Here is a 13351-nt window from a genome sequence, read left to right on the forward strand (position 1 = left end):
GTCATATTTTTAAGTTGTATTTGATTACCTTAGTACCAAGTTTCCACCCTTTTCTGTACTCATCTAGATTGACTTTACTTACTAGAACAAAATAAAATTGCAGTGTTTTCAGAAAGATAATTATATATCTCAGTCTACCTACAAAAAAAATTACATTTTTGCAGACAGTTTAACTGTTGGATTCTCTACTTGGATTAAAATTTGGAATGTTGTCTTTGATGACTGTCTTGATTCTCTTTGTGGTAGATGGTTCCTCTGGCAGGACCCAGATGAGGGTCTAGACCTGTGGGCTCCAGCTGCCTCTTCGAAACAGAGTGAAGACATAAAGCATGGTTAAAAATAACAAATGAATATGAAAGAGGAGTAGTTAGAGCAGCCCATTCACAATTAAGTATAAAGTAAGGTTGCTTTATCTTTAATGCCAAGTTTTTTAAAAAGCACAGTTATATGGTAAGCTGAGAATTTCATGCAGTATGATACTACATATGTTGATCATAATTGAAGCTTCTCAGCTCTTTATGTTTTTTCCACTTGTTGATAGAATGCCTCTTTGAGAGCCCCCTGCTGATTTAATTAGCAAATGCCAATTAGAATTATGGCTGGTTAGATTTGGGTACAAGTGTCAAGCAGTTGATCTCTTGAGAATGAAAATGTTTTGCTTTCATACTCTCTGGGGAAAACATACTTATAGCTGATTTCATAATGCTGTGAAAATACATTATTTGGTAACATGTGCTATTACATATGTTTCACTTTTGAATTATTATCCTACCTATCTGTGTTTACTGGTCTTGGCTGGTTATCACTTGATTCATGATCTTGGCAGACCACCTAGCCTCATTGGGCCTTAGTGTCTTCATCTGAAAAATGGTGCTATTAATGTCTGCTTTACTCTCTTACACAGCTGCAAAAATCAAATGTGATACTAGATGTGAAACTGCTCTGATAGCATAAAGTGCTACTTAAGAGTATTCTATCGGCTGGGGGTGCCGTGCCGCTCAGTGTTAGAGCTCTTGCCTAGCATTTGTGAGTCCCTGGGTTTGATCCCCAGCACTGCAAAAATTAAAGAAAGAAAAAAGATTATACTATTGTTCTTGTTGTTTTTGCCATGATTATTTGCAAGCTTTTTTTTCTACTTTTCCATACACACTAATCTACTGAAAAGAACTTATTGATCTTAGAATTAGAAAAACCTGCCATGTTCATTTTGTAGCAGAAAGAGTTGGAACCATTTAATCCCTGTGTGAGTCTCAGTTTCCCCTTTCATAAGTGGGGTTAGCTATAACACGATTGATGTAAAAAACATGCAGATGCTTTGTGAGATCTGTAAAGAATATTATAAATCCAAGGGATTATTTTTTGTGATTTTTTTTCATTTTCTCATAGAATTGCCACTTGTTCCTTTTAATATTATAGAAAAAGGGAAAAAAGAGTATTAAAAGTATGTTTGGGATTAAAAAGTAGAGATTTTATTAGTGGTTCTTAAAAGTCAGTGAGATTTACACTGGGAATAGTTGTGGAATGAGTGAGTGATTTGAGACTCAGCAGGGTAGAGGGATCCAGCAGAGATTCCCATATCATCTCGGATGGACCCAAAAGGGTTTTAAGTCAATGCTCTGTCCTTTGAAAAGTGAACATGTATAGAACCCAGACTTATCAGTGTCAGTGCAACAGGAAATGGAAGGCCTTCATCACAAGCTGGTCTTTGCCCTTTAGAGCAAGGGCTGTTCTCTTATTCACCTAGTCACTGCTTTGAGTAGCATTGACCTGTTTTTCAGTGTCTTAACATTTCTCACGTTGTGTTTTATGTTCTTAGAAAGCCATATGTACTTATTCGAAGGTAAAGATTATTCTAAAGGGCCCAGTAAGGAAGACAGAAAATCATTTGAACAACTGGTGAATCTTCAGAAAACCCTTTTGGAGAAAACAAGTCAAGAAGGCCGGTTACTCCGAAATAAAGGCAGTGTAAGAGCTGTTAATTTGTGTGAAATCATAAAGTCTTCCAAAAAATTATATCTTAAGATGATTTGTTAAGAAATAAGTGTCTGTTAAAATATAACAAATTAACTGAACCCTATATAAAAAGCTATGTAAAAATCTAGTATAAAAAACATTAACAAGCTGAGTATATTGTACTATTTAATGCAGGTAAAAGTAGGCCTGTCCCTCTTCTAAGCCACCCTAAAGGGATCACCATGTTACATCAAAATACCATATCCTGCTGTTGATAATCATGACCCTGTTTCATTAAGAGATGATGGCAATCATAAACGATACATGTCATGTTCACAGTATTTTGTGCTGAAAATGTACTATCTAAATGTTAGCTATCATTAAGATAATCATGCTAAAATACTGTATTAAAAGGAACTGTACATTTGTAGAAAGATTCGTGTTAAAATTATTTAAACTTTAAATGCCATCCTACGGTGTATGCTTTCAATCAAAGAAAAAAGTAAGCACCTTATTATTAATGAGATGAATCAAAATCACTACCAGCCATGCTAGTGCTTTGCGCGCCGTGCCAGTGCGATGCAAAATATGAATGTTAAATTAAATTGGATTACCTGGCGGCCAGTGCCCACCACACAGGGATGCTGTGCTCTGTGAAATCCTACGCGAGTTACCTCTGTAGAGTGTACTTTAGGATGAAGGAGACTTCAGAGGAATAGGAAGTCTCTGATCTTCTTGGCTGTGGTCTTGTCTTTCGTACAGGTTCTTATCCCAGGCCTAGTGGAGGGGTCCACCAAAAGGAAGCAGATTCTGAGCCCAGAAGAACTGGAGGAAAGACAGAAAAGAAGACAAGAAGCAGCAGCCAAGAGAAAGAGATTAATAGAGGAAAAGAAGAGGGCAAAGGAAGAGGCTGAACATAAGAAAAAGTATGTCCATAAAGTACTGTGGTTTCCAGTGACGTAGGTCTCGTCTTCTCTACTAGATTGTTGACAAGGGAAGGATATTCATATGGGAAATTTAATATTTTTTTTAAGAGAGGAGAGAATTTTTTAATATTTATTTTTTAGTTTTCGGTGGACACAACATCTTTATTTTTATGTGGTGCTGAGGATCAAGCCCAGCGCCTCGTGCATGCCAGGCAAGCGCGCTACTGCTTGAGCCATATCCCCAAGCCCTTAATATATATTTGATGGAAAAAAAAGTATGTCTGTGTTACTAACCAAGCTGAGGGTCACAGTTGGCAAAGGATTCCACAATTGAACATCACTTAAAAATTCAAAAAAGTATCAACCTGGTAGTTCCTGTTGGTAACAGAATACTTTTTTTTTTTTTTTTTTTGATTAGGGATTGAACCTGGGACACTCTGCCACGATCTACTTCCCCAGTTCTTTTTATTTTTTATTTTGAGCCAGCTCTCACTAAGTTGTCCAGCTGGCCTCTAACTTGTGATCCTCTTGCCTCAGCTTCCGGAGTAGCTGGGATCACAGGTGTGCACCACCACACCTGACTCCACAGAACACTTTTTCAAAGATTCAGCTTTAACGTTGAGTCTACGTTAGCGAGAAGTCTTGAGTACCTACAGCAGAGAAACAAGAAATTCTAAAGATTTTATTATAGTTGACAAGGAATTGTTTATTTGAACAGTCCCTTTTAGTCATGTTCTTAAAAACAGGGACATTTGGTGGCTGCTCATTATTGAAGTGTAATCAAGAGATAGTTGGGCTAATCACTAAAACTTGTTTATTTACAATTGAGCAGAAAACTTCAATCGGTGGGTTTGTAATTGCATTTTACTTGGCAGTTATTGTTTGGGAATAGCAGTGCAAACTGTGCTCAAAGGAGAGGTTACTTTTCTCTTCTCTCTGGCCTATTGAAGGATGGCTTGGTGGAAGTCCAACAACTACCGGTCCTTCTGCCTGCCCTCTGAGGAGAGTGAGCCTGAAGACCTCGAGGATGATGAAGACAGGGGTGCTGCCGAGCTGGGCTGCGAAGACCCAGACCCAGCTTCCATCAAGTATGTCAGCGGTGACGTCACACACCCTCAGGCCCAGGCCGAGGACGCCTTCATTGTGCATTGTGTAGGTACGAGAAGTGGTATGGGACAGGGAGGGTGCCTCATCTTCATGGTGCCAAGAAAGGGAGAGGATGAGGCACAGTCATGGCTTAAGGGCTGGTCCCAGTGCAGTGTCATGTGGCCAAGAAAGCATGGCTTGTAGAATCAGCGGACGTGGATTTGACTCTTGGCTCTTTGGTTTACCTGGTGGAGTTACCCACTGTCCCTGAGTGTCAGCCTCCTAATCTATGTTAATGGGACAATATCTGTCTCATTCTCTGCACAAGTTTTTTAAGAGGGTGAAACAAGGCTGCATTTTAGAAGAAAACTGTATTCTCTGAGAAACTCCCTGTGTGTTCCCCTGACAACCTTTGCATGTTCTGTATCCTCTGCCAGGAACCCTATTTTCCCAAATGATCCCATCAAGCATTGTTCAAATGTCTGCTTGTAAAACAGTCTGTATGTTGCCTCTGTTACTCGGTCCTCTTTCTACACTACTTACCTTTATCCCCTTCTGACATATTAACGTACGTCTTTGACTGTCTCATTGCATTAGAACACAAGCTTAATGGAAGAGGACTGTGTGTGTGCATGTGTGTTCACTGTATTACCCCAGTACCTGGAATGATGTCTGACGTGTGATACAGGTAAATGAGTAGTTGTGGTATGAATGGGTATAAATACCAGGTGCCAACCAGCTACATTAATGTGAGCTTGAATGAGTCATTTAACTTTTTCTCTTCCTTGCTTGTAAAACGGGAGTTGTATGCTGTGGTATTAACAGTGCTTGTCACTGCTGTGTTCCATCCACTCTCCACCCTCCAGAGTTATAGACCCACCAGAGATTCCTGCTTCTTCATAACACTCATTTTTGAGCTGCCTTTCTGTTATGATGACCAGGCGTATCTTTCAGAAAACCTGAACATATTTGGGAATCCAACTATGATTCTCTTAGGAGATCAGATATATCGATCCTTCCCTTTGAAAAAAAATCATTCTTCTACAAGCCTATCTTGTGTGATTTTGTTTTTCTAAATTGTGGGCTTGACTTTGCCTCTTACAGATGAAAATTTTCTTTCTTCCATCAGATGACTCTGGCCGCTGGGGCAGAGGTGGCTTATTCACGGCTCTGGAAGCACGATCAGCTGAGCCAAGAAAAATATATGAGCTGGCAGGAAAAATGAAAGGTAAGAAACAGAACAATGGAATAAGACAGGAAAAGACACTCAGGACGGTATTGGGTTTAGCTAGCCCTCGAGAAGACTTAGGAGAGCAGATTGGGATCGGAATTCTGTCATCTCTCTGCCTGTTTTCTCATCTGTAAGGTATATGCTTTGTCACACCTACCCCGTGGGACTACAGTGAAGATAATGAATGTGTAGGTATTTTGAAAAATGTCAATTGCTGCATCTTCAAGTATTAGAATAAAGATTATTTCATCCAACTCATGCCATCTTCATAAGGGAATATCCCATAAAAATGTCAGACAGCTATAGGAGAGAAATGCGACACACTATTAAAACTTGTGGGTGGTGGGTCAGGTTTGTGCTAGGTGGATTATGAGGTCAGCAGAGCCTGGGTACAACACTCCCTGGAGACAGAAATAAGGCTGTTTGGGACTAGGAGAACTTAGAAAACTAAGAAGTATTGTCCTTTGTCACACAGAAGGGAAAAGGCCACCTCCTTTACGTGTCAAGGTTGCAACATGTCAGGAAGAGTAAGATGATCACTGAGGTCATTTTCTGCCGTTGAGCAGTCACGGGACCTTGTCCAACAAAGAAGGGCCCTCCTGATATCTTAGAGACTGGTTTTTCCTCATTCTTTTGCCCAGTTCTCTAAAGTAGAGAGAAACGTAAGGGTGTAAAACACGTTGCTGAAAGAAGGGTTTGGTGTGTGTGTGTTGAAACAGCCAACCCAGATCTAGATCTTGACTTGGCAGGATTCAAAACAAAAGCAAAAAGGTACAGAGAACCCAGGAGCGGTCAGAGCCAGAGGTGCAGACTGAGGTCCCTGTTAGAAATCGTGTTGGAGAAATGAGAGGGCAGAGAACAGTACGTGGAAAACTTTTGGAGCTAAGAGGAGACAGTAAGAATTTTCAGAAAAATAAGAGAACCTTGAGAATGTAGTATTTTTAATCTTTTTTTTTTTTTTGTAGTTGTAGATGGACAGAATGCCTTTATTTTTTTATTTTTATGTGGTACTGTGGATTGAACCCAGTGCCTCATGCATGCTAGGCAAGCTCTACCACTGAGCTACAGCTCCAGCCCCTTGAAGAAGGATTTAAATAGCCTAGATCAGAGTAGGTGGAACTGGACCAAGGCTTCCTGGAATGGTAAGAGTTATCTGGGGTCTGGGAAGATGGGTTGAATTTGAATAGGTGGGTAGAATGGCAAGAGATGCCTAACAGTCACCTTCTTTTTGGTATCCCTATAGTATTTACTGTTCCCAAGTCATTGCACAGTCCACACGCATGGGCCAGGCTTAGGCCAAGGAACAGCAGAGTTCAGTTGTAAAGGGAGGGTTGGCCACATCATAGAAGACCATACATGGCTTGTCCAGGGGATACGTTCCAAGTAGGACCATATCCAGGGGATCACGGCTAGACATACAGGAAACCTGATCAGAAGAATGGCATAGCAGGGCTGGGGCTGGGGCTCAGTGGTGGAGCACTTGCCTAGCATATGTGAGGCACTGGGTTCGATTCTCAGCACTGCATATAAATAAATAAAGGTCCATTGTCACCTAGAAAAAAAAAATTAAAAAGAAAATGATGTAGCAGAGCCAGTATTTTAGAATTAAAAGATTGGGGTGTGCAAGATATCTACCTTTTTAGTTTAAACAAAAAGTTTAAACTGGGTTATGTAGAGCCCAGAATTAAATGAGCACGTCTGCCTAGAATGTCAGTTTGATTTGATTTGTATGGGGTAGGAAAACATGCAATAGGACTAGACGTAGTAGAATGCAGAATCTGAATGATGTGAGACAAACACTAAGACTTCCAAAGGCATTTCAGGCTCATAGAAGTCCTCCCCACCTCCCTACCCAGGGATGCCTCTAGCACTCGCTTTCCCTCTCCGTGGCTTGTAGGTCACTCGGCTGGTGACGTTTGGGGAATACTGAGTTAGCAGAACATGAAAAATTCAGGAGGGAAGCAGATGAGAACTGGCTAAGGCGGTGACTGAGGTCAGGAGAACAGGGGAGTGAGAAAGGCTACGAAAGACTGGCAGAGGTAAGGTCCTAGACCTAACTGGATTTGGAAGAGCAGGCACAGTAGGGTTCGGAGTAATTCTCCTTCAGTGGTCCATGTGAGGCTGAGTGTTCTTTCTCTTGTTCTTTTTTCTTTTTTTAATCTCAGACTTGAGTTTGGGAGGTGTCCTTTTATTTCCTATTGATGACAAAGAGTCAAGAAACACAGGGCAAGATCTGGTAAGTTTAAAAACAAAAACACATCTCTTAATCAGAACTAACATTTGGCTCCCAATAATTTCTCTTAAAGCCTTTCCTGCCCCTGCTGGCCAAGATCTCTGGTATGCGAGTGGTTTGCTACAGCTGCCATAACAGTGCCTCAGACTGGTACTCAGCTTAAACCTAGATACATATGTTCTCAGAGTTCTGGATGCCACCAGTCCAGGATTAGAGTGTCGTTAGGTGGGTTTCTCCTGAGGCTTCTCTCCTTGACTTGTAGATGACCACCTTCTCACTGTGTTCTTCAGAGGACACAAGCCAGTTTCGATTAGGGCCCACCCTAATAACCTCATTTTAACTTAATAATCTCCATTCTTTTTTTTTTTTTTTTTTAAGAGAGAGTGAGAGAGGGGAGAGAGAGAGAGAGAGAGAGAAAGAATTTTTAATATTTATTTTTTAGTTCTCGGCGGACACAACATCTTTGTTAGTATGTGGTGCTGAGGATCGAACCCGGGCTGCACGCATGCCAGGCGAGCACGCTACCGCTTGAGCCACATCCCCAGCCCCTAATCTCCATTCTTTAATTGTTTTTATTTTACATGACAGAATGTATTTTGACATGTCATACATACATGGAGTGTAACTGCCCACTTTTTTTTTTTTTTTTAAAGAGGGAGAGAGAGAGAGAGAGAATTTTAATATTTATTTTTTAGTTTTTCGGCGGACACAACATCTTTGTTTGTATGTGGTGCTGGGGATCGAACCTGGGCCACACACATGCCAGGCGAGCACGCTACCGCTTGAGCCACATCCCCAGCCCTGTAACTGCCCATTCTTGTGTTTGTCCATGGTGTGGAGTTACACTGGTTATGTGTTCATGTATGAAAATAAGAAAGTTATCTGCAATTCATTCTACTGTCAGTATAAATCTTTTTAAGGCTTTTGTCCAAGTGTAGTTACATTCTGGGGTACTGGGAGTACCCCAAATTCAAAACATGAATTTGGGGGAGCAGGGTCCATCCCATAACAAGCAGGTTGACCCCCACTCTCCACTTCGCCATCCCCCAGCCTTCTGAGCACTGTCCTCTGCTTCCTTATCATCCCCTGGCCTAGACTCCAGGCCCCTTTGTGTGTAGGGACTTTTTATTCTTAGTATCCCACATAGTATTGGCTCCTAGGAAATGCTCAGTGAACATTTACTGAATAGTAAGGAAATATGTCTCAAAACTCTGGGGGTTTCATCATTTATTACATGAAAGTTTCTGTAAAAGATTGTGTTTCCTGGCCAGCCACGGGCAGAGGAAAGGAACCAGTACAACACTTCTCTGCTTACATCAGAATCCTCCTTTTGCACCTTAAGTATCTCTTGCTTGCTTGTCTGTCATTTGGAATACCTGTAGTGAATTTACTTACCACACCTACAGTTTTCTCCAAGACCTGAGTCCACATCCAAATTTTGAACCAAAACTTACACTTAAGAAATTTAGAAACCAGGCTGAAAGAGGTTCATTCTCTTCATATTGGTGGTGTGTGTGACTAGCAACAAAGTGGTTTCCAGTTTATTGGTTCATTCAGGAATTTCTAAAATAAGAAAAAAAGGCAGAGGGTGGACAACATAATGTCCATGCATGAGAATTTCAGAATATAGTTTACTCAGGAAACTGTTCACAGTGTGGAATGTTGTGTCTGGGACGTGACTGTCGTGACTCATATTGGCTCCAGAAGCTCCCTGAACTCTCCAGCTTCCCCCCATTAGGAGGAGGTGGGGGATCTTTGGCATCTGTTTTCATAGAGATTGTCTAGACAGAAATAGTTCCCAGGACAAGCAGGCAGCCTAACTCTAGTGTCAGAGGACTGGATTGTGAGAACCTCTAAAATCCTATCTACTCCTAAGAGTCTTAGAATTTTTCTTTACCTATGAGAACATTTAGAAAGTACAAGTTTTAGATTCTAGTTTTTAACATATCATGAAAAGAGGAAGAAATTCCCGTTACCACAAAAACAAGTTATGATGGGTACATAATCACACATTGCTGTGCAAGCAGAGCATACAAAAGAGATGGAGCCACCCCATGCAGTGACGCACGCCTGTAATCCCAGCAGCTCAGGAGGCCGAGGCAGGAGGATCACAAGTTCAAAGCTAACCTCAGCAATTTAGTGAGGCCCTAAGCAACTTAACAAGACCCTGTCTCAAAGTGAAAAATAAAAAAAAGACTGGGGATGTGGCTTAGTGGTTAAGCACCCCTGGGTTCAATCTCTGTAACCAAAAAAGGGGCCGGGGGGATGGAGCCAAAGCCTAGGTGGTCCATAAAAGGCTATGTCCCCTTCATGGGCAGGTCACTGAGTTGACAGTGGAACTGTCTCATGTCATCCATCTAATGGTTGTTCTTTCTAGTTAGCCTTGGTAGTGGCTCAGCACCGTGATCGCTCCAATGTCCTGTCTGGCATTAAGATGGCAGCCCTAGAAGAGGGCCTCAAGAAGATATTTTTAGCAGCAAAGAAAAAGAAAGGTAAGCTCTTCCATCTGAGATCAGGAGAGGACCTTCTTTTTCCAGACATGTGGTGTCGTTTTGAGGGGGAGATGAGGAATGTCCAGACCACACTCGGTTTGCATGGCAAAGGTAGAGCACAGAGTGATGACCACTTCATCTTGTCTGTGTGTGACCCGTTTTCCTTTCCAGGTTGGTTTTGTATTTGTTATCTCGTTTTTATCATGATTTTACAGTGGGGAAGCAGAAGATTAGAGATGAAGAAATTTGGTCATACGCAATTGGGAAAAGCCGTTTATTATACTTTCCCTTAGAGAGTCACAGTATGCCATGACTCTCTGCCAAAGAAATTTAATTTTGTTTCTAAACCTAGTGTGTCTTGGTGTTTGTTGAATTTCATGGATTATTGGGGAATCTTTGATTTCACCATTAATCATATTCTACTTCCATTGTGCCTGCTTATTTTCAAGAGTCTGTGGATCTTAATGTTCAGCAGAACAACTTAATTTTTCCCTATTATAATCCCCTCGCCAGCATATTTTTCACACTGTATTTGTGTATTTTGGGTGGACAGTCAATGGTTATTTTCTTCTCTGTATATCGTATACCCATCAACCCGTTTTTGATGAGTGCAGACATCATGATCTTTTTTTTTTTTTTTTTTTAATAGCAAGTGTTCATCTTCCACGCATCGGTCATGCCACGAGGGGTTTTAACTGGTATGGTACTGAGCGACTTATTCGGAAACATCTGGCTGCAAGAGGCATCCCAACTTACATGTATCCTTTTGTGGTCCTGATAATATGTTCCCCGATTCAGGAGGGAAATATGTTGTTTTCTGGTATTGCTATTTAATCCACAGCCAAGTCCTCTCCTGCCATGTTCTTCATTCTGCCCTCCTCAGAAGCAGTTTCTGACTTATGTATATATCCAGAGCGCACACCCATGAGATAGACATGAACACTTTTGGATGCCAAGAGATAGATTTAAAAATATATGAAGGGGAGAATCAATTGAGCAATTGCCTTTTAATTACATACTAATTTTTTTCTTACTACTTTTCTAGAAATCTTTCAGGTCTGTGGACCAAGGCCTGATTCTAAGAACTTATTCTGTTCTCTAAACAGTTAACAAATAAGTGAACTATTTTATTTTGGGAACTTTTTGATATAGTCTGAAGAGGCTATATGAAATTCATTCTATTAAGTCAATAACTAAACTAATATTTATTTCTCAAGATCTCCATTAGCATTCTTTGAACTATTTTACTCTATTCAAAATCAGAAGCTGCCAACTTGACCCCCCAATGGCTATAATTATACAGAAAATCCATCTTTGTACTTAGATTCTTACTGAATCATTCAGTCACAACTCCTTACAAAAACTTTAAATAGAGAAGGTTTTATGTGCTTGCACAATTTAAGCAGTAGCATAAGAGTTTTACTACAATAGATTAATAGTAGCAATAATTAGTGCCAACAATATTGGAAGTACTTATGATATAGAGAAAAGAAATTAGGACATATTACTTTTAGAATGGTTATTTCACTAATTATTAAACTATTAGTTTTGACATAGTTGAATATAAACTGATGAAATACATCTTCCTTGACCACCCTTATCAGATATTACTTCCCTAGAAGCAAGACTGCTGTCCTGCATTCACAGTCCCCACTTTCCTCCTCAGCACAGCAGGTGCCTTAACAGTAGGCCCTGCACCAGATCCAGTAGTTAGCAGCCAGCTATCAAGATATTGGCCCAGGGGCTGGAGTTGTGGCTCAGTGGTAGAGGCTCGCCTAGCACGGTCAAGGCCCTGGGTTCCATCCTCAGCACCACGTAAAGATAAATAAATAAATTAAAGATATTGTATCCAACTACAACTAAAAAATAAATATTTTTTAAAAAAAGATATTGGTCCAGACTGACTGTCATGAGTATCTTAGAAAAGAATTGGGCCAGGCATCATAGTGCACACCTATAATTCCAGTGATTCAGAAGGCTAATGTAGGAGGATTGCAAGTTCAAGGCCAGCCTCAGCAACTGGCAAAACAGTATCTCAAAAAGGCGGGGGGGATTTGGGGAGCTTTGGGATAGTGTTTTTCTAATTCTAACTTTGTTCTCCTAGATGTGTTACTCTGATATGGTACCTGTAATAGAGGATGCACAACTTATTTGGGAAAGTTATTTGATCTCAGTTTGTATAACTATTTGCATAATGATAAATATTCTGGTCTTTGCCATTTTATTCTTTTCCTCTATATCTAGGTTTTTTCCTCCTTCACCAGATGTTTTCTTTACAGAAGGAAAGACTGTCTGGATTAAGGAGATACAAAGGAAATAGAACAGGGTGTCTGGGAAAAGGAAACACCTTCAGGTAATTCATGCCTTCAAAAGACAGCCTCAGGAATAGAGCTGAGAAGAGAGTCTTGATCCCGACAAGTGAAGCTTCTCCTGCACTTCTTTTTGCACTGCTTAGTATCTCAGTCTGAAAAAAAAAACACTTTGGCCGAGAGGCCTGTCAAATGCAACTTCAGAAAAAACAGTGAATCTCCTTTCCCCTACCCATTAAATCCATTTCAGCTTCAACACATGAGAGAATTGTGAAAATGGCACAAAGCAGGCATAAAATGACTAGTGGTGTTGGAGAAGGTCGGGGCCCGAGAACCACTGAGGAAAGAGTCATAGGGATAAACCTAAGTCTGACTTTTCCTGCTTCTGTATGTGAAGTCTTTGTCTTGGGCAGCTGTCCTCAGCCAGCCTGATTTCTGCCTCTTTGAGGCCGTCAACACCCTGAATGCTGCAGAGTCCTTGTCAGAGGTCTCAGACAGGGGCCTTTGATGCAGGAAAACCTCACAGAGCCAGGATCATGATCTAAGAAAGGTAGTACTTCCAGTACTTAATGATTCTGTTCAACTCCCTACCTATACCTTCATCCTTCTGCAGCTTAGCATCTGTGCCAAAGATGAGTTAGACCCCAAATTCATGATTCCTTATTCTTCTCTCCCCGATTTTTTCATTGCATTTAACTGCCTCCTATCCACCTTTCTTTCCACCAATACTTAACATAGGTTATTTTTTTAGTTGACAGTATTATTTGTACTTACTAGGAATACAGTATTCTAATTTGACACATGTATCTCATATAATTGGTCATGATATATAATAGTCAAGTTGAAGTAATTAATTAGCATTTCCGTCTCCTCAAATATTATTTCTGTGTGCTGGGATCCTTCAGAGTTTCCTCTAGTTATTTTGTTACGTATAATTGTTATAGACTGTTTTCACTATGCCATAGAACATTGGAACTCCTCCCCTCTTCACCCATGGTATTTTGGTACCCATTATTACCCTCTCCAAAGCCCCCATTTTTCTACCCTTCCTAGCCTCAAGCAACAACCTCTGTCATTCTATCTACTTCTATGTAATCAGAACTTTTAGCTTCAACAAATGA

General features: G+C 40.6%; 1 protein-coding gene across 4 annotated transcripts in view; it reads left to right on the forward strand.

Annotated features, from left to right (window-relative positions):
* Positions 1-11796, forward strand: part of CHD1L (chromodomain helicase DNA binding protein 1 like) — a 47344-nt gene extending 35548 nt beyond the window's left edge. For all 4 annotated transcript variants that reach the window (XM_081308808.1, XM_081308809.1, XM_081308810.1 and 1 more), the window contains 8 exons: positions 1817-1965; positions 2716-2879; positions 3830-4035; positions 5095-5193; positions 7362-7432; positions 9807-9921; positions 10571-10679; positions 11526-11796. In XM_081308808.1, the coding sequence (XP_081164934.1) occupies positions 1817-1965; positions 2716-2879; positions 3830-4035; positions 5095-5193; positions 7362-7432; positions 9807-9921; positions 10571-10679; positions 11526-11604 (992 nt within the window). In that variant the 3' untranslated portion in view covers positions 11605-11796. The remainder of the gene's footprint in view (positions 1-1816; positions 1966-2715; positions 2880-3829; positions 4036-5094; positions 5194-7361; positions 7433-9806; positions 9922-10570; positions 10680-11525) is intronic.
* The last annotated feature ends 1555 nt before the right edge of the window (positions 11797-13351 follow it).

Source organism: Spermophilus citellus (genome assembly GCF_964194105.1).
Source record: "Spermophilus citellus genome assembly, chromosome: 9".
NCBI lineage: Eukaryota > Metazoa > Chordata > Mammalia > Rodentia > Sciuridae > Spermophilus > Spermophilus citellus.